Source organism: Tachyglossus aculeatus, chromosome 22 (genome assembly GCF_015852505.1).
Source record: "Tachyglossus aculeatus isolate mTacAcu1 chromosome 22, mTacAcu1.pri, whole genome shotgun sequence".
NCBI lineage: Eukaryota > Metazoa > Chordata > Mammalia > Monotremata > Tachyglossidae > Tachyglossus > Tachyglossus aculeatus.
Window position 1 is genome coordinate 20898841 of NC_052087.1, and position 21568 is coordinate 20920408.

The window sequence follows — 21568 nt, forward strand, 5'->3', positions numbered from 1 at the left end:
CTTAGTACAGTGCCTGGCACATGGTAAGTACCCAACAAATACCATTATTATTATTATTATTGTTATCAAATCACACTTTTTATTATTATTATTATAAATTCCAGCCCCACCAGTTGCTGGCTGTTTGACCTTAGACAAGTCACTAATTTCTCTATGCCACAGTTTTCTCCCCTGTCAAATGGAGACTTCATTCCTGTTCTCCCTCATATTTATTTTCTGAGTGCTATTTGGGACAGGGACTGTGTCTCATCTGATTATCACTTATCAACCCCAGCATTTAGTACAAGGCTTGGTACAGATTAAGTGTTTAACAAATACCACAATCATTACTGACCTTTGCTCATGGGGTGGGTGACTGGCTTGGCAGCAAAGCTCAGTGACTACCAGACCTGAGGTTGGAAAGTTATTTTTCTCTGGCAAGGGAGCTCCTCAAACTCGATGCCATACAGAGAAGTCCAGGAAACCTGAGAACTCTGCTGATTGACTCATTAATCTATCCCTCTAGACTGTAAACTCACTGGGGCCAGGGAACATGTCTATCAACTCTGTTGTACTGTACTCTCCCAAGCACTTGGTACAGTACCTGCATACAATAAGCACTCAATAAATATGATGGATTGACTGTTCCCTCTGGGTACATTTCATTCATTCCATCCCATTTATTGAGTGCTCACTGTGTGCGGAGCACTGCACTAAGTGGTTGGAAGAGTACAATACAACAATAAACAGACACATTCCCTGCCCCCAATGAGCTTACAGAACCTACCCACTAAATGTCCTTTCCTCCTGACCTGCCTAAAGAGGAATAACAGCAAAGGGGAAAAATCAAGTTAGGAGCTGATGGCTATGGCTCAGTGGAAAGAGAACGGGCTCGGGAGTCAGAGGTCATGGGTTTGAAGCCTGGCTCTGCCACTTGTCAGCCGTGTGACTTTGGGCAAGTCACTTAAATTCTCTGTGCCTCAGTTACCTCATCTGTAAAATGGGAATTAAGACTGTGAGCCCCACGTGGGACAACCTGATCACCTTATATCCTCCCCAGCGCTTAGTACAGTGCTTTGTACATAGCAAGCACTTAACAAATGCCATCATTATTATTATTACTACTATTATTATTTGTGCAAGTTCTCCCTAGTCTGAGAGATCCAGAGGATCAGCAATCAGCTTCTTTTTGCTGAGCTGCCCAACTTAAACAACACTAATAACTGTGGTATTTGTTAAGCACTTACTATGTGTTAAGTACTGTCATAAGCACTGAGGTAGATATAAACTAAACAGGTCAGACACAGTCCTTGTCCCACATGGGGTACATAATCTAAGTAGGAAGGAGAACACAAATTTAATCCCCATTTTACAGGTGAGAAAACTGTGGCACAGAGAAGTTAAGTGATTTGTCCAAGGCCACACAATAGAACCCAGGTCCTCTGACTCCCAAGCTGGTGTTCTTTCCACTAGGCAACACTGCTTTCTGACATCATCCACAATATTGCTTTTGCTGTCCCACCAAGTCAGTTCTAGACTGAAGGATCCTGAAGTGGTTCTCCCTCCCTCCAGTGCAGGCTAGACTGAGCACCAGTTTATTGTGTACCCAAGACTTTTTTCCTCCTGTGTTGTTTGACTTCTGGCTATACGCTTATCAGAGCCTGCATTAGGAAAGCATAGGAGGGGATAAAAAGGAAAAATCTGACAATCTGTTTTGGGGGAGCAGCTCTCTTTGAAAGCTGAATTGATGTCTGGAGATTCTCAATGAAATTCCTTTATCAGTGGGCATGGGCTCCAGCATGGGCTAGAAGCAGCATGATGTAGCAGATAGAGCCCAGGTCTGGAAGTCAAAAGATCATGAGTTCTAAACCCAGCTCTCCCCTTTGTCTCCTGCGTGACCTTGAGAAAAGAACTTCACTTGTTTGTGCCTCAGTGATCTCATCTGTAAAATGGGGATTGACCCTGTGAGCCCCATGTGGGACAGGGACTGTTTCCAATAGGATTTGCTTGTATCCACCCCAGCACTTTGTACAGTGTCTGACACAGAGTAAATGCTTAACAAGCTTCTAGGCTGTGAGCCCATTGTTGGGTAGGGGCCATCTCTATATGTTGCCGATTTGTATTTCCCAAGCGCTTAGTAGTTCTCTGCACACAGTAAGCACCTAATAAATCCGATTGAATGAATGAACAAATATCATCAAAAAACCAGCAGGTGGTGAAGACAAGAGTACTATTCTGCCCCCAAGTGCAGCAGACCCTTGTGTTCCCCCTTCCTTTCTCTATCCCCATCCTTCCCACTCGTCCACTTTCCCCCGGATACATCCCTTAAGAAACAGTACTTCCTTAGAGGTCTCTTCCGAAAGAGATGGCTAGCAGGATGGCCCGGCGGCTACCACCTTCTTTCCCTGCCACTCAGGTTCCTGATGTACTCCAAGTCCCATCTGCCTCTTCTTCCTTTTCAATCAGGCTAGCTTAAGGAAGGAATTTGCTGCTACTGCCATTGAATTTGGGGAAAATCTCCTCCCTGATCAGGGACCAGAAGATATCATGCCTGCCACCTCGCTAACTCCGAAGTCCAGCATCACCAGCTGATGAGAGTCTGGGACCACCAACTATTATTGCTGTTTGGAAGGAACTTGATGAGGTTAACGTAGAAAAGGTAATGATGGGTCAGAGATGGTAGTGGACCAGGGAATGGGCTGGGCAGAGAGTAGAAAGGAGAGGAGAATAAAGTATTTTCAGCGCCACTGTCTGGCTGATTCTTGTGCGGCTCCCTCCGCCACATCACTCTTCCCAGCCAGGGGGCCTCCCTAGGGAGAGCAGCAGCATCAAGGAAGGGGAAATGGCCTGTGAAGAAAGAAGGCTGGATAACTAGCTGTCCTGGAACAAAGCAGCAAGAAACTCAAGAGAGTTTGGGACCAGCTAGACCTTTTCTGTCCACTCATCAAGCTTACTTCACTGCTGAACAATGCTCAACATGACAAACAAGAAGGGCTCCATCATGGCTCAGTGGTATTTGCTGAGCACTTATCGTGTGCACAGCACTAAGCACTTGGGAGAATACAACAGAGTTTGTAGACAAATCCCTGTCCACGAGGAATTTATAGTCTGTTTCCCTTTGTATCAGCTCATCATGAAATGAATAGTGACAATTCAGACTGGGATTCCAGACCAACGGAAGCTGTTAGATTCAACAAAATACCCTCAAGACTAGAAGCATACGGTGCCTCTATGTCAGCAGTCTGGCTAGAGCTGCCAAACTAAGCTCTCTTTCTTTCTCATTTATCACTAAGGTGTCTTAGTAAGAGGCAGTCAAGAGCCTCTCCTGTCCTGGCAATCTGGCTGGAGCCTCAAAAACAAACTCCTCTCCCTCCCTTTCACTTCCTCATCTTTCAACGTGGGGTCTTAGGAGGAAAAAGAAGGCCTTTTACTGATGTTAACCAGCCAGGCTCCGAAATAAACTTTTGGTTTTTTTCCCAAGGACTTTAATGAAGGATTAGACAAACAATTACCCATCGGCAAGTCTTAAGTTTCAGCCCTTGTCAAAGCTGACAAAGGGAAACAATACAAAGTACTGAAGTTCTTCCTGAGCCAATGTCCCCCGGTCCCCATTAAATAAGAGGCTGCAATTTATTCTAATGACCTCAGTCTTCATCACAGACGCGGCGATACAGCAGACTTCTGCAGAAGTAAGTCAGACACCCGATGGTCGTTATTCACTAAAAAACAGATACAGGGTATCAGACAGCAAAGGGATATATTTTCATTCAGAGGTGAAACATCCCATTTTTAATTTAAATTTGTCCCCAGAGGTGTGAGATCCAAGAATGCATTTCTGACTCATATGTGTAATGATTACACCGAATTACACAGGAAACTGAAGCTTCCTTGCTGGCCACCCAGACTCTGGCTACTGTACCTGTGATACTGCATTTTGCACTGCCACTTCTATTCATTCCAATTGCATATGATGGAACCATTAAGATAATACCATTGCAGCCAGCTGCTTCAATTGGTCTTGACACATTATACCTGTCAGAGCTCAGCTACGTCGCACTGTTCTGTTCATAATAACCCCTGGCAGCATCCACCAAAAATAATACCTTGCACTTATGGAGCACCTTTCATCTGAGGAAATCAAAAACCTTTTCAAAGCTTAATTAATCCTCAACATCCTTCTGCTTGATGAGATGTGTTGTGCAGTGCCATGCGAAACTAAATGACATGCTGCATAGTTAATCGCACCCAGGGCGCTTGTGGATATGGAAAAGGAAAATGTGAAGGTAAAACAGAGTCACTGAAAGCCATCGTCACTCCAGAATTGTGTACCTAAAAAGCTGCTGGAAAGAAGATGCGTAATAGGTGAACTGGAAATTTTGGCAAATTCCCCACAATTTTTCTGCTTTTGTGCATGACTCCAAGAGCACAAACACATCCCTCCACCACCACCCAGCCTACCCCTTCACAGTTTCAAAATGCACATGATGAAAACAACTGGCATGTTAGCCAAAAAATTAACCACATCTCACCATTCTTCAGGCTGTAGATTTCAACTTCAAGCTTCTCTTCAGAACAGTAGCCTTGTTCTTATGACTGAGAGCCATATCTGTGCCCAAAGGAAGGGACACAGGCTGCACTTCTCCATTCCTGCTGGCAAGGGATGCGGGAGAAGCTACACCTTGGATGGCATTCAAGTGTGGAAGTCTCAGACCCTGTGAGTCCCAAGGAAACTTGAGGGCTGGATTTAAATGTCAAACAGGCTGGGATACTCACCATGGGACGGAGTTCTCCCATCATTGTTCTAATGGGTAAGATTCTGCATGGGAATCTAGGAGGTATGAATTCTAATGCCTCACTCACTGGCTGGCTTCCTAAAGAACTCAAAGTTTATCTCTGTAAAATACACAACAGGGGTATGAGGATTAGACTGGTTCCATAAAAAATCTTCAATCTTGGTTGCTGGTACTCCCAAAAGCAATGTAATGACTATTTATAATAATTAGCGGGTTGAAAATTGAGCCTGTGAGAAAAGGATGACCTGGGTTCTAATCCTGGATCTGCCACTTGTCTGCTGTGTGACCTTGGGGAAGTCACTTAACTTCTCTGTGCCTCAGTTTCCATACCTGTAAAATGGTCATTAAAGACTGACACCACTCCATCCTCCCCCAATGGACTGCGTCCAACTTCATTAGGGAAGCAGCATGGCTTAGTGGAAAGAGCATGGGCTTTGGAGTCAGAGGTCATGGGCTCTAACCCCGGCTCTGCCACTTATCAGCTGTGTGACTTTGGGCAAGTCACTTAACTTCTCTGTGTCTCAGTTACCTCATCTGTAAAATGGGGATTAAGACTGTGAGCCCCACGTGGGACAACCTGATTATATCTAAGCGCTTAGAACAGTGCTTGGCAAATAGTAAGAGCTTAACAAATACTATCATCATCGTTATCTTATATCTTCCCTAGTGCTTATGGCAGTGCCTGGCACTGTACGTGCTTAACAAATTCTATTAGAAAAACACAGAAGGAGAGATGAAACAAAACACTAAGACATCATGAAGACATGGACAGGGTGCTGTAGCTAGGAGAAGCAGTAGTATCCCAGGTGCTATGGAGAGTTGCAAAAAAAGAACAAGGCCCGAACTCTGCCCTTGAGGTGACTATACTCTAACTGGAGGGAAAGGACAAACACATAAACCTAAAATCCCAAGTGACAGAAGCACAGAAACACATAAAATATGCAACCTAGAAACACAATTAACTGAAGGACAATTAACTGTTCTCCATGGTCCCAGAAAACCAAAAGGAAAATGCTTAAATGCCAATATCAGAAAGGATCTGGGTTATACTGCATGCCAATCAAATTTACTGAGCACCTATTATGTATAGATCACTGTATTAAGCACAACAGAAGTAGAAGACTTGAACTTGTTCACAGAGAGCTGCTAATTTAATGGGCAACATAAAACAATTACAAATAGGAGGGAAAAGTCCTCAAATAGTACAGTATGCAAATCAATAGAATAATAATGATGGCACTTATCAAGCACTTACAATGTCCTAAGCACTGTTATAGTTACAAGATCATCAAATAGGCAAGGTTTGGGTAGTGAGTGCCCAAAGTGCTGAAGTGGTGCAAAACTGCTGAGAACAATAAAATTGAGGTCCGAATGTAATATTTGCCAGGGTTTCATAACCTGATACGGGTTACTGTTACTAAGGGAGGTCAGTGAACCTCGTTTCCTGCAATTCATTTTTTAAAAAAAGAATCCTATTTTAATTGGGATGGCTTTGGTGTGGTCCCACCTGGAAGCGGAAAAAGATCAGATCGTCACTGCCCAGTCGTTTAGGTTGGGATCATATCTACTACAGGACAAAGCCTGTGGAATCCACTTCCACCGCAAACCTGTGGAAGCGGGGGAAGAGAAACGCTGTCACAACCTGAGGGCAGGTCAGGTAAAAATCAAAGATGGCTCGTGCCCAAATGTCTCTGGGCACTCTAAAGTTTGGCAGCCCTCCTGTCCTGGGCTTCTGAAAAAACAAAGCAATGTTTTGGGCTCAAATTTGTATTTTCATGGTACCTGTGACTAACACTAGATATCGTAAAGCACAGGAATTTTTACTCCTGAATTTCTTTCCACGTATCTAGTCCACCTTTAGCATTTTGCTCACTGAACTAAATAAATTGGTTTCATTTAGGTTTCTCTGGCGCACTGGAATATTGTTATTTTGTGATTATAATCAGCAATTTAATTTGGATGTCCTCGAGTAACCTATTTTGAAATCTTCTAGACTGTGAGCCCCCTGTTGGGTAGGGACCGTCTCCATATGTTGCCAACTTGTACTTCCCAAGCGCTTAGTACAGTGCTCTGCACACAGTAAGCGCTCAATAAATACGACTGAATGAATGACTCAGGAATTTTTTTTAAAGGTAGATTTACAAAGCCAGGTCCAGAATCGGAAGCCCTCATTTCTGCCCAGTAGTGACGCTTTTATGTGAAATAAAAATGCTGTTTACCCTACCCATTTTAGCATCCCTACAAAAATTGCTTCGTGATTCAGTTTAGTATCTGTCATAAAACAGCTGGAGTCCCTCGCACAATCAGTGCAGTTATTAAACCCTTTAATTCACCGGGAGGAAATGTCACCCTGGTCCACAAGGTGGAAGCCTTGCTCGCAGTTTGCTCAAACTGAACTCGGTATACAGTTTCCGATTTACTCGCATAGAATTTACCCGTCCACGTAAAGGACAAAAGGAAGCAGGTACGCTGATTCTCTATTAGTGATTACCAGTACGGGAGCTCGAAGTACCTTCTTCAGGTGCCAAATCCCTAAACTATAGAACTATACAGTCGTCGGGGCGATTTGAATTGAATTAGGCATAAATGAGATTTAAATCAGCAATCTCATCACCCTTGACAGTTTTCAACCCTCGCTGGACCCTGGACAGAGTTGGATGGCCCCAAATGTGTGGCCTTTTACTGCGACCTGCATTCACAGCGGGGACTTAATGAGTTGCAAAGTCTGCTTCTTTCCACAACTGTTTCCTTCTTTCTGCTTCTTTAAAGTGGAAAAACCAAACAATGCCAGTTGATGAGCCGCACTAGATGAAAAGTAGTTCATCCATCTGACGGAGAAGAAAAGAAATGTGTAAAGGAACACTTATCTTAAATGGATTGCTACTTCCTTTGTGAATCGCTCCTCATTTTTGGTGCAGAAAGAACGGATTTTTTTTTTTCTCCTGGGAATATAAAGGCAGTGGGTGCAGGATACTTCATGGATGATCGGGGTTTTCACTCGGTGATATTTATTGAACGTTTAGCGTGTGCCGAGGAAACAATCACTTAATAGCGTTTACAGTGCGCTTACCGTGCGCGAGTAATGAACCAAGTGCTTGGGCGAGTAACAATAAAGATGCGCTCCCTGACCTCAAGAGGTTTACTATCTAGCAATAGACTGCAATCTAGATACCGTGGTCTTTAAGGGTCGGTTTGGCTTTTTTCACCCGCTGGCATTTACTGAGCGCCTATTGTGTGCGAGGCACATTGTCCTGAGGGTTTTATCCCAGGGCTCTGCGTATAATAGCGTGTTCATTAAAATGGTAATCTCCGTCTTGATCAAGGAGCAGCAGACTAGGCCACGGTGAATTCAACCGAATGGCAGCGCTCCCGTATAGGCTGAGGAAGGGACGAAAAAACAATTCCAGCCCATTAACGTTACACATCTCCCGAAGCCATGACCCTGGGGAAACGGTACTAAACAGAAAAATAAGTCCGCAGGAGGAGGCTCGGGCGGTTCCCGAAGCGGTAGCCGATGGAGCCGGGGACTGTGAGCCCGTTGTTGGGTAGGGGTTGTTTCTATCTGTTGCCTAATTGTATTTTCCAAGCGCTTACTACAGTGCTGTGCACAAAGTAAGCGCTCAATAAGTACGATCGAATGAATGAATGATTAACTCTGACAGCGGAGGCTCCGGCTTTCTTGGCCAAAGTTTTGCGATGTTCCGGCCAGTGGCGGGCCCAGGACCCGCTTCCCAGCGTCTGTGGCTCCGGGAGAATTCCCGGGGAGTTACCTAAGGCGTGGACCTGACCCAAAGGAAAGAGTGATGCAAACCCAAGCCGCCTGGCATCATCATCAATCGTATTTACTGAGCGCTTACTATGTGCAGAGCACTGTATTAAGCGCTTGGGAAGTACAAATTGGCAACATATAGAGACGGTCCCTACCCAACAGTGGGCTCACAGTCTAAAACTGGCATCGCCTGGCATCCCTCCTCCGGGGCCCGGGCTGGAGCCAGAGGGGTGAGGTGCGGGATGGTGGGCACCGAGAGGGCGAAATCCAGGGCGGGACTCCCTGTGCTGCCCGGGGGGGCTTCATTCCCCGCCGCCCTGCCCGCCCCCCTCCCCTTTTCTTCCCCCCTCCGCCGCTGAAAAGAGCCGGGGCCGCTTTAAGGAATCGGGGAAGCGGAGGAAGGGGGCGGAGGGAGGATTCCGCCCTCCGGCCCACGTGGTCCGGGCGCCGCTGAATCGCGCCCGCCGGAGGGTCTCACTGCGAAATACAAAAGCGGCCGGGCAGCGGCCGACAGAAGAGTTCGCCGGAGCGAAGGCGGACACCGGAGTTCCCGGCGCCCGGCTGCAGCCGGAGGAGGGGCGAGCCTGCGCGGCCCCGCACAGCGCGATGGGGCAGAGGCGCCCGGAACCGAACAGCGACCGGGCTGCCCGGGTCCGCCCGCCGCCGGCCCCTGGGGTCCCGGGCTCGGTGTGAAGCGGCGGCTCGGCCCGGCCCGGGGAGCGTGGGCGGGAAGATGCGGGGCGCCGCCGCCACAACCGCGGGGCTCTGGCTCGTGATGCTGGGTTCGCTCCTGGCCCTGTGGTCCGGGCTCCCGCAGCGGGCGGGCCCCGGGGCGGGACTGCTGCGCTCGGAGCCCACGCCCGCCCCGCGGCTCCTCCTCCTCCTGCCGCCGCGCCCGGGAGCCCCGAAAACTTTCCGGGCGCTGCTCACCCTGCCGGCCGGCGGGGACGGCGCGCCCCCGTCCCCCGCCGCGGCGGGGCTGTCGGGGCCGCCGCGGGCCGGGCCCCCGGCGGTGCACGGGGGGATCTTCTGGAGCCGGCGGCTGGAGGAGCAGGTGCCCCGGGGCTTCTCGGAGGGCCAGGCGGCGGCGTGGCTGGAGGCGGCGCGGGCGGCCCGCGTGGTGGCCCTGGAGCGCGGCGGCTGCGGGCGCAGCTCCAACCGGCTGGCGCGCTTCGCCGACGGCACCCGCGCCTGCGTGCGCTACGGCATCAGCGCGGAGCAGATCCAGGGCGAGGCCCTGTCCTACTACCTGGCCCGCCTGCTGGGCCTCCAGCGCCACGTGCCGCCGCTGGCCCTGGCGCGGGTGGAGCCGCGGGGCGCGCAGTGGGCGCGGGTGCAGGACGAGCTGCGCGGCGCCCACTGGGCGGAGGGCAGCGTGGTCAGCCTGACCCGCTGGCTGCCCAACCTGACGGACGTGGTGGCCCCGGCGCCGTGGCGCTCCGAGGACGGGCGCCTGCGGCCCCTGCGGGCGGAGGGGCTGGCCAACCGCACGCAGCCCGAGCTGGTGGAGCTGGTGCAGTGGACCGACCTGATCGTCTTCGACTACCTGACGGCCAACTTCGACCGGCTGGTCAGCAACCTCTTCAGCCTGCAGTGGGACCCGCGGGTCATGCAGCGGGCCACCAGCAACCTGCACCGGGCCCCCGGGGGCGGCCTGGTGTTCATCGACAACGAGGCGGGGCTGGTGCACGGCTACCGGCTGGTCGGCGTGTGGGACAAGTACCACGAGCCGCTGCTCCGCTCGGTCTGCGTCTTCCGGGAGCGGACGGTGCAGCGGGTGCTGGAACTGCACGAGCGGCGGGACGCGGCGGCGCAGCTGCTCCGCCTCTACCGGCGCCACGAGCCGCGCTTCCCCGAGCTGGCCGCGCTGGCCCAGCCCCACGCCGGCCTGCTGCAGCGCCGCCTCCACTTCCTCGCCGACCACATCGCGCGCTGCCGGGCCCGGGACGGCGCCCCGTGACCCACCGTTCCGCTTCACCTGACGCCAACCCCTCGCCCGGAGCCGTGGGGGTGGGAGGACACACAAAAAACGCCGCCGACCCAGCCCCGCAACCTTCCATCATCAACCCGCCCGGCTCGTGGTCCCGCACTGGAGCCTTCCAAGTTCTCCGGGAATGCACCGGCTTTAAAAAGCGCATCTCTCACTTCTCCTCCGAAAGGGCTTTGGGATGAAACGCACCGGCGCGCCCCTTCCCCAGCCTAGGATTAAGCCGCTGCACTCTACAGGGGGGTGGCCACTACAGAGAGTGGTTCCGTTTTCCCCCGCGTTCTACAGGGGGGCGGCCACTACGGAGAGTGGTTCCATTCTCCCCGCGTTCTACAGAGGGGCGGCCACTACAGAGAGTGATTCAGTTTTCCCCCGCGTTCTACAGGGGGGCGGCCACTACAGACAGTGGTTCCATTCTTCCCGCGTTATACCGAGGGGCGGCCACTACAGAGAGTGATTCCGTTTTCCACCACGTTCTATAGAGGGGCGGCCACTACAGAGAGTGATTCCGTTTTCCCCCGCGTTCTACAGGGGGGCGGCCACTACAGAGAGTGGTTCCATTCTTCCCGCGTTCTACAGAGGGGCGGCCACTACAGAGAGTCCGTTTTCCACCACGTTCTACAGAGGGGCGGCCACTACAGAGAGTGGTTCCATTTTCCCCCGCGTTCTACGGGGGAGGGTGGCCACTACAGAGAGTGGTGCCGTTTTCCTCCACATTCTACAGAGGGGCGGCCACTACAGAGAGTGGATCCATTTTCCCCCGCGTTCTTCGGGGGAGGGTGGCCACTACAGAGAGTGGGTCAGGGCCGACGGAGTGCAGCCAGTCTGCAATGAAGTGGATTGTGTTTCTCACCCACACACAACACACACTCTACCGTGCAGATCCCCGGTCGGTGTGCCAGCCCTTGTCCGCTGTCCCTCCTTTGTTCCGACGGGTCTAATCACCCTTAGGTTAGAGGAGAGTGTGTCGAACAAAGTCCCCCCGCCCCCCAACCCTTCGATCTGGTGTTGGGAAGCCCTACGGTCTCTTTCAGTTTGTCCGACTCGCTTGTTACAGCTGTCATCTGGCCTGAGTGCCGCGATGCTGAACTGTCTTAATGCAGCCAATGGGAGAGAATGGATTTTTTTCCCCCTTACCACACTCCTCCCCCTTGCTCCCCACCTCCCCGGGTTAAATTGACCAGGATTTTGACAGTGATGACAGCCACCAGATAGGAAAAAAATCTTATTTCATGCACTTTACTTTGCTTTTTTTTTATTTTTTTATTAAAAAGAAACTTTTTTATTTGACAGTCTGCCTTCTGTGTATATATGTTCATAAGCTGGTTTGTGTAAATACAGTAAAACTTATATTTCAATAAATGGGAACTTGAAATTTAGGATTTTAATTTAAACTGCTGTATGGTTTTAACTCTGGCTAGGTATGCTGTTTTTAAATCAGTAGTGGACATAGAGACCACATTCCGTGCCTCCACTAGCACTAAAAACTTCCTCGGTGAACTGAAGTACTCTTTTAACAAAGGAATTTGGCTTATGTGGATTATTTCAGCCAGTATTACTGGAAATTTGCTCCCCCATTCCTTTTGCGTAACGCTACGCGTTATGAATTCACCACTGTGAATCAAGTTCTGAATTCTAACAGAAAGCCTTTTATTTGCTGGTGAATAAAGCTCCAGTAAAAAAGGGTTTTATTGTAATATCTTCCCATATTCATCATGTGGCCAATATGGTTGAGCCAGATGTGCGTGTTAAAAAAAATGACAAGACATTATAAGTGCACAACTACGATGGTCACGTGTCACGTAATTTTCCAGCATTGCAATTGCCACCTAATGAGATGGCGAACCTGAGATTAGGTGTTAAATACATATTTGCAAACAGAGTGAGGTGGTAATAGAAAAGTATATCAACCAACCCACTTCCATCCCCTATTGTAAAATATCACATCAGGCAAGATTATCATCTCTAACGTGGACCAATTCATTTCTTTATTGAAAAGGCTCAAGGTGAGGTGTTCTAGTTGTCCTCTGTAGGACCACACTACCGACTTTGGGGAGATGGTTCCAGAAATCTATCTTTTATTCTGAACCAACAGAAAATCATCTGCATCTGAGGTACATCCAGTTTGAATTCCAGGTCCCTTAAATTAAAGAAGACTAATTGTCCACTCTTTCCTGTTTACTCAACCCTGGCAAATTCTTGTTCTAAAACATTCTTCACATTCCTTCCAAAATTTAAATCTGGGATCAAGCTTCAAGCTTGACTCTAGTCAGGTTATTCCAGAATTCATACAAGAGACTTGAATGTGGTTTTAATTACCAGTTAATTTCTTTATTGAAAAGACTGAGCTGTGGTGCTCTTACTAGGTACTCTAACCTACTGTTCTTGGGGAAACACTACTGACTTTGGGGAGGGGTTTCTAGGATTCAGTGGTACATACCTTGTATGTGACTTCTTTTTTAATGACTATTGATTTTCCTGTTCTCAAAAGTGCCCCACCTTTCAAAATCTTTTTGGTAAAAAAAAAAGACATTAAATCATGTTTTTTAAACCAAGAATAGAGGAGTTTTGTAGTTTTATTTAATGACTTTTTTAATGGTTTGTCAGAAGTGTGTGATGCTGTCTATAACCATGTCTTTACTTGCCCTTGTAAGTACTCAAAAGAAGCTTTCAGACACAACTTTAACTGACTTGGTTCTGTATTTAACTTGTACACATATTCCATGGGTTTTAGGCTTAGGGAACACATTGAATCCCTTGAGATGTGTCCCCCTCACTTTACATTACATAAAAATTTAAGGCCTGGCTTTATTTTTAATCCCTTTTGTTATAATCCCAACTCAACCATGTACAAGTGTTTCAGATGGTACCAAATCAACCAATCAGTAGTCTTTATTGAGCACTTACTGTGTGCACAGAACTTTTTTAGCCGTTTGGGAGCATATGATAGCTGTGGACCTGATCCCTGCCCTCAAGGAAATTATAATTTTATGGGATTACAATACAGATAAATAACCTGATAGAGAAAATACAGCACCATAAAAATTTTAGGCTTCCTTCCGGCATAACTGTTTTTGTACGTATCAGCACAACCAGTTTTGACTGTTAATGATTTGTCTTCTCCCTGACATCTTTAGAACTAGACCTCAGATAATTGCACCTTTGAGAAAGAAGCATGGTTTTTTTTTATTTCTGATGATGGGTAACTTTCTGAAAACATAGGCAGTATTTGAGGGAAATAAATAGAAAAGGCTGATCGTGCAAGTGATAAATCTCTGGGCCAACATTTTGCTCATAGAGCATAGGAAAAAAACTTGCCAGTTTTGGATTATGGTCTACTCACTGCTTTAATCAGATGGAGGAAATTGCTGCGGAAGTAAAATTTTATTCTGAACTAGTAGAAAACCATTTGCATCTGAGATACATCCAATTTGAATTCCAGTTCCCTTAAATTAAAGAAGACTAATAAACCCAGGCAAAATTTTTGTCCTGAAAAACATTCACTTTCTTTCCAAAATTTAAGTCCGAGATCGAGCTTGACTCTAGTCGGGTTAGTCCAGAATCCATACAACAAGAGGTTGAGTGTGGTTTTTAACTTTCCTGGCCCTTGAGATAAGATTGTTTTTTAAAGAAGTTAGGGTACTAGAGTGGATTTAGGGGAATGAGGGGGAGTTCTGTTTTAGACACCCTTCTGGACTTTGAGCCCATTGTTGGGTAGGGATTGCCTCTGTTGCCAAATTGTACTTTCCAAGTGCTTAGTACAGTGCTCTGCACACAGTAAGTGCTCATAAATACGACTGAATAGATGGATAACATGCTTAGTTTGAGATGGTGGCAGGCAATCCAAGTGGAAATGCTCTGGAGATAAGAAATGTGGACTTGCAGGTCAGGGCTAGAAGGCTAGATTTGAGAGTCATCCAATTAGAGGTGGTAGTTGGAGCCATTTGAGTGGATTGTCTTCCCAAGCGAGTTCAAAACAAGAAGAATAGAGAACCCAGTGCAGAGATTTAGAGGGTGCCCAGAGTAAGAGGATGAGACCACGTGGGAACTGATGAAGGAACCTGAAAAGGAGTGGTTGAGATGTAGGAGGGGGACATTCATTAGCTTCATTCTTTCATCAGATCTTTGGATAATGCTGTAAACTCCAGCCCGATTCCTAGACACAATAGTCCTGTTTCACTTTACATTGCTATTCTTCATTTGCATTCAAAGCATAACATACATACAGGAAGGCTGAACTAGAATGGTGTAGATTGTACAGTAGGTAATTCCTAGTAAACTAAGCAGAAGCTTTCACAAACCAGCCTGCATAATTGTTTCTCAATAACTCTGCTAAACAGCAGTCAGGCATACCGTTTCTTGTGCTTTTAAGTGTGCTAAGTACGTTTGCCTGTCCTTCCAAGACACATCTATTCAACCCAATTCCAAAAATGTATTCCATTCTGTGAAGAGCTACTGCTCAGCTTTCTAATAGACTTGAGGTATATGAAGATCAGGCACCAATAATGACTTTAAACACTCTAGAGCCTCCAGCTACAGCCTTCTTCCATGCATCAGGGTGGATTCAGGAAGTTCAGTTGGCCACATAACCCTAAATGCCAATAGCACATAAAAAGTTTAGGGTATTCAAACATATCCCACGACAAATGTAGTTTTCAAAATTTCATTTTTAGTATCAGGCTCCTGAGTTTGGTTTCCTTTTTCTTTTTTAAAGAGCACAGGAAAATTGAAACTGAGTTTATTATTTTTGAATTTTTTTTCTCAGGGTGCAAAGAGAAAAGACTCCCATACTTTGTTTCAAAAAGCTATTAGAAGAACTCTTCAAATCCAAGAAGAGAGTTGATGAAATCCCCTCAAAGTAGAAGTTTAGCAAGTCCTTGACAAAAATAGAGTTCCCACTAATGGCATTAATGTAGGGGTTTAAGAGAAAACAAAATCATCCTTGAGCGCTCCTCTCTGATAGAGCACAATGGGCTTTTATAAGAGGGCAGTATATTTTCTATATATCCGTACAGATCAGATACAGGACTCATAATTTTTTAATGCAGCTCTTTTTACCAGTTTCTTATTTTGTGTATTGCTGTGAGGGAAAGTGCGTTAATAAACTATGTCTTTTTGCTGCCTGGGTGGATTTTTTTTCCCGTTCAATATGGTTCTTCAAAGTAACGTTGAAAGTATGCTTGTTTTATCTTAGAATTTCTTTCATCTCTCTTTGTCGTCTTAACACTTCTAAAAATACCATAACAGGAACTTAATTTTTTCAAATGAATGTAGAAGTAATTGTTCTCGTTCACAAATATATGTTTTTCTCTCTTTACTTCCATATGGAATGTCTAACTGGATCAGCAGTTACCTTAAAGCCCTGCCCAGAAATTGCATTGCCTCTTCAATTGGAATTTGTCCAACAGAAATTCACAGGTTTCCTGAGACTAATTATGGGTTAATACTGGGGAGAAGAGAAAATACTCCTTTTATATCACTCCAGATCCTTCATTGACATTCACTAGGTTTTCTACATTGGTCCTTGTACTTACACATGAAGTGATTCCTCACAGAACAGCTGGGTTTGTTTTTGGTTTTTTTAAGATAACCCTTTTAATGGAAAAGCTCTTTGGTGACTCAAGTCTGCATTGAGAAAATAGCATTAGTTGCCTAGCTAACAGTAACAGAAATAGTGAGGACCAACACATGCGAAGCCACATCACACACCAGTTCCCTTTTCGAGCCTGACAGGAATCCATATGTCAGCATGATCGATAGCATTTCATACTTTTCCCACATTCATTCATTCATTCAATCGTATTTACTGAGCACTTACTGTGTGCAGAGCACTGTACTAAGCACTTGAAAAGTACAATTCAGTAACAGATAGAGACAATCTCTACCCAACAATGGGCTCACAGTCTAGAAGGGGGAGACACAACAAAACAAAGCAAGTAGACAGGCATCAATAACATCAAAATAGATAAATAGAATTATAGATATATAGACAGAAGCAATTTGGCCTAGTGGAAAGAGCCTGAGCCTGGGAGTCAGAGAACCTGGGTTCTAATTCTGGTTCTGCCAAATGCTTGCTGTGTGACCTTGGGCAAGTCACTGAACTTCTCCATGCCTCAGTTCTCCTGTTCTCCCTCCTACTTATACTGTGAGCCCCATATGGGATAAGGACTATGTCCAACCTAATTCACTTGCCTCTACCCCAGCACTTTGAAAAGTGTTTGATACAGAGTGAGTGCTTAACAAATACCTTTTAAAAAAATCCACCTCCATCAGTATGCACCGGCCTTTTCCATCCAAACAGATCAATCAAGCAATGGTATTTTTGGAGAACTTACTGTGTGCAGAACATTGTACTAAGCTCTTGGGAGAGTACAATACAACAGAACAGGTGGGCACATTTTCTACCTATAACGGGCTTACAGTCTAGAGAAGCACCTTACATTCTAGAGGGGAATGTGGTAAGAATGTCTCTGCTACAGTTAGATACTATCCTTAACAGGGAAGGGTCCCGGATAAGGAAAATGCTCCTGAAGGTCTCCCAATAAAACCTCTGTGAAGAGAAAGGGTTGGCTCAAACAGGTAGGATCTCATTTGATTGGGAACCATCTTCATTCACAGAGATTGAAAGTAGAAGGAAGCCTCCTGATTAGAGCCTCCTCCCCATCTGCTGCAGTTGTGTTCACTGAAATCCAGGATGTCCCCTCTCAGGAGGTCTGGGACCAGGAGGGGGTGAAATTTGCCAGGACCTTCATCTAATAGTTGTTAACTGTACAAATGACTGAAAATGGAGAGAGAGAGCACAGACTTGGGAGTCAGAGGACCTGTGTTCTAAGCTCCACTACCTGTCTGCTGTGTGACCTTGGGCAAGTCACTTACCTTTTCTGAGCCTCAATGCCCTTATCTGCAAAATGGGGATTAAGGTTGTGAGCCCTATGTGTGACAAGGAACGGTGTCCAACCTGATTATCCTGTGTCTTCCGAGTGCTTAGTACAGTGCCTGGCACTTAGAGCTTAACAAATACCATTAAAAAAATACAACAGCGCTTAGAACAGTGCTTTGCACATAGTAAGCGCTTAACAAATACCAAAAAAAAAAAAAAACCAGTTGGGAGGCAGCCTCATGGTCAAAATTCTTATCTGTACCAGCTCCAGCGAATGCTTTTGAGCCCTAAGGAGCTGAATGATAAGAAAGAACACTAGCTTCAAATCCTCCTAATGTTATCTGGCTATTGTGCAAGCTATCATTAGCCCTACAAAGGGTAACTTTAATTATACAGAACTTTTTCAGCCTGCCATTAGGTTTGCCCTGTGCAGACACAGCCACGGAGTTCCATTTTTCTCTTCATGTCAGACACCCTCCCCACTCCCAGTTTTCTTCTCAAACAAGACTGATCTTAGTTAAAGGGATAATTGCTCCCCTGGACCAGCAACACAGTTTATAGGGCTCCAGCAGCCAAATGGGAAACAGAACAGGAGTACAGCATCCTATCAATCAATTGATGATATTTATTGAGCACTTACTGTGATTTTAGAGTAATATACCTTCTCCTCTGGCTGTCACCATCTCTTTTCACTGGGCCCCACCCAGGCAGAGTGTGTTTCTGAGCTTCTTGTGCTTAGGTGTCGTCTTTGTCTCACTGGTCTCATTGGAGGCAAAAACTCCTCACTCTCGGCTTCAAGGCTCTCCATCACCTCGCCCCCTCCTACCTCACCTCCCTTCTCTCCTTCAACAGCCCAGCCTGCACCCTCCGCTCCTCTGCCGCTAATCTCCTCACTGTGCCTCATTCTCGCCTGTCCCGCCGTCGACCCCAGGCCCATATGCTCCCCCTACCCTGAAACGCCCTCCCTCTGCACATCCACCAAGATAGCTATCTTCCTCCCTTCCAAGCCCTACTGAGAGCTCACCTCCTCCAGGAGGCCTTCCCAGACTGAGCCCTCTCCTTCCTCTCCCCATCCCCCCACCTCACCTCTTTCACCTCCCCACAGCACCTGTATATATGTATATGTTTGTACATATTTATGACTCTATTTTACTTGTACATATTTATTCTATTTATTTTATTTTGTTAATGTGTTTTGTTTTGTTGTCTGTCCCCCCCTTCTAGACTGTGAGCCCACTGTTGGGTAGGGACTGTTTCTATATTTTGCCAAATTTTACTTCCCAAGTGCTTAGTACAGTGCTCTGCACACAGTAAGCACTCAATAAATACAACTGAATGAATGAATGAATAAATACAATTGAATGAATGAATGAATGGTCCTGCGTCCAAGGGTAGAAGAGGAGGCATAGTGTATCCTCTCATGAACCTGTGAAGGGCATCTCTACTTGGTTTATGATTCTAGTTCTCAGCCCCAGAGAGAAGTATTGAAACCACCATCATCACTAGCTTTATAATTCATTCAATCATATTTATTGAGCATTTACTGTGTGCAGAGCACTGTACTAAGTGCTGGGAAGTACAAGTCAGCAACATATAGAAAGGGTCCCTACCCAACGACGGGCTCACAGTCTAGAAGGGGGAGACAGACAACAAAACAAAACATGTAAACAGGTGTCAAAATCGTCAGAACAAATAGAAGCTATATGCACATAAAGCTATATGCACATCATTAACAAAATAAATAGTAAACATGTACAAGTAATATAGAGTAATAAATCTGTACAAATATATATACAGGTGCTATGGGGAGGGGAATGAGGTAGGGCGGTGGGATGGGGAGGAGGAGAGGAAAAAGGGGGCTGAGTCTGGGAAGGCCTTCTGGAGGAGGTGAGCTCTCAGTAGGGTTTTGAAGGGAGGAAGAGAGCTAGGTTGGCAGTTGTGTGGAGGGGGCATTCCTGGCCAGGGGAAGGATGTGGGCCGGGGGTCTACTGCGGGACAGGTGAGAACGAGGTACAGTGAGGAGTTTAGCGGAAGAGGAGCGGAGGGTGCAGGCTGGGCTGGAGAAGGAGAGAAGGGAGGTGAAGTAGGAGGGGGCGAGGTGATGGAGAGCCTTGAAGCCAAAAGTGAGGAGTTTTTGCTCGATTCGTGGGTTGACAGGCAGCCACTGGAGTTTTTTGAGGAGGGGAGTAACATGCCCAGAGTGTTTCTGCACAAAGAAAACCTGGGCAGCAGAGTGAAGTATAGATTGAAGTGGGGAGAGACAGGAGGATGGGATACCAGAGAGGAGGCTGATGCAGTAATCCAGTTGGGATAGGATGAGAGATTGAACCAGCAAGGTAGTGGTTTGGATGGAGAGGAAAGGGCGGATCTTGGTGATGTTGCGGAGGTGAGACCGGCAGGTTTTGGCGATGGATTAGATGTGTGGGGTGAATGAGAGAGCGGAGTCGAGGATGACATCAAGGTTGCGGGCTTGTGAGATGGGAAGGATGGTCGTGCCATCTACAGTGCCGGGAAAGTAAGGGAGAGGGCAGGGTTTGGGAGGGAAGATAAGGAGTTTAGTCTTGGACATATTGAGTTTTAGATGGCGGGCAGACATCCAGATGGAGATGTCCTGAAGGCAGGAGGAGACACGAGCCTGGAGGGAGGGAGAGAGAGCAGGGGCAGAGATGTAGATTTGGGTGTCATCAGCACAGAGATGATAGTTGAAGCCAATTCATGATGGTTTCAGGTTTTCAGAGCACATGAGAAGCAAAAATGACCGGCACTGTTGAGAAAAAAGAGAGCTATGTCCTGTTGAGCATAAAACTCACTTTGCCATTCTGGAAATATCATATTAGGTTTCACCATCTGAAACACTGTTGAAGCAGTGTGGCCTTGTGGAAAGTCAGTCAATCTTCTTTATTGAGTGCTTTCTCTGTGCAGAGCACTGTACTAAGCACTTGGGAGAGTACAGACACAGAGAAGCAGCATGGCTCAGTGGAAAGAGCACGGGCTTTGGAGTCAGAGGTCATGGGTTCAAACCCCGGCTCCGCCAATTGTCAGCTGTGTGATTTTAGGCAAGTCACTTAAATTCTCTGTGCCAAAATTACCTCATCTGTAAAATGGGGATTAAGACTGTGAGCCCCCCTGTGGGATAACCTGGTCACCTTGTAACCTCCCCAGGGCTTAATAAGTGCCATTATTATTATTATTATTCCCTGCCCACAATGAGTTTACAGTCTAGAGGGGGAGACAGACATTTAATGTAAATAAATAATATTACAGATATAAAGAGCACAGTTCTGGAAGTCAAAGGACTGGCTCTGCCAATTGCTTCTTGTGCGACCTGGAAAAGTCACTTTAGCTTCACTGTGTCTCAGTTTCCTCATTTGTAAAATGGGGACTCAATTCCTGTTCTCCCTCCTACTTAATCCCGACTGGATTACTGCATCAGCCTCCTCTCTGATCTCCCATCCTCCTGTCTCTCCCAACTTCAATCCGTACCTCACGCTGCTGCACGGATCGTCTTTGTGCAGAAACACTCTGGGCATGTTACTCCCCTCCTCAAAAATCTCCAGTGGCTACCAGTCAACCTACGCGTCAGGCAAAAACTCCTCACCCTTGGCTTCAAGGCTCTCCATCACCTCACCCCCTCCTACCTCACCTCCCTTCTCTCCTTCTACAGCCCAGCCCACACCCTCTGCTCCTCTGCCGCTAATCTCCTCACTGTGCCTAGTTCTCGCCTGTCCCGCCGTCGACCCCTGGCCCACGTCATCCCCCTGGCCTGGAATGCCCTCCCTCCACACATCCACCAAGCTAGCTCTCTTCCTTCAAAGCCCCACTGAGAGCTCACCTCCTCCAGGAGGCCTTCCCGGCCCCTCCTTCCTCTGCCCCTCCTCCCCCTCCCCATCCCCCTGCCTTACCTCCTCCCCCTCCCCACAGCACCTGTATATATGTATATATGTTTGTACGTATTTATTACTCCATTTATTTATTTTATTTGTACATATTTAGTCTATTTTATTTTGTTAATATGTTTTGTTTTGTTGTCTGTCTCCCCCTTCTAGACTGTGAGCCTGCTGTTGAGTAGGGACCGTTTCTATATGTTGCCAACTTGTACTTCCCAAGCGCTTAGTACAGTGCTCCGCACACAGTAAGCACTCAATAAATACAACTGAATG

At 47.0% G+C, this 21568-nt stretch overlaps 1 protein-coding gene across 1 annotated transcript; it reads left to right on the forward strand.

The window, feature by feature from the left end:
* Positions 1-8129: 8129 nt before the first annotated feature.
* Positions 8130-10596, forward strand: FJX1 (four-jointed box kinase 1). Its single transcript, XM_038765216.1, has 2 exons — positions 8130-8301; positions 9012-10596. Exons 1-2 carry the CDS (start codon positions 8130-8132, stop codon positions 10499-10501), a joined length of 1662 nt encoding a protein of 553 aa, XP_038621144.1. The 3' UTR covers positions 10502-10596.
* Positions 10597-21568: the final 10972 nt, after the last annotated feature.

Bases quoted from the DNA above. Each gene is read 5' to 3' on its own strand.
- FJX1 (XM_038765216.1), top strand. From the start codon at position 8,130: ATGGCAGCGCTCCCGTATAGGCTGAGGAAGGGACGAAAAAACAATTCC. The intron at 8,302-9,011 runs GTGAGCCCGTTG...CGCCCGCCGGAG, and splicing joins AGCCGATGGAGCCGGGGACT to GGTCTCACTGCGAAATACAA.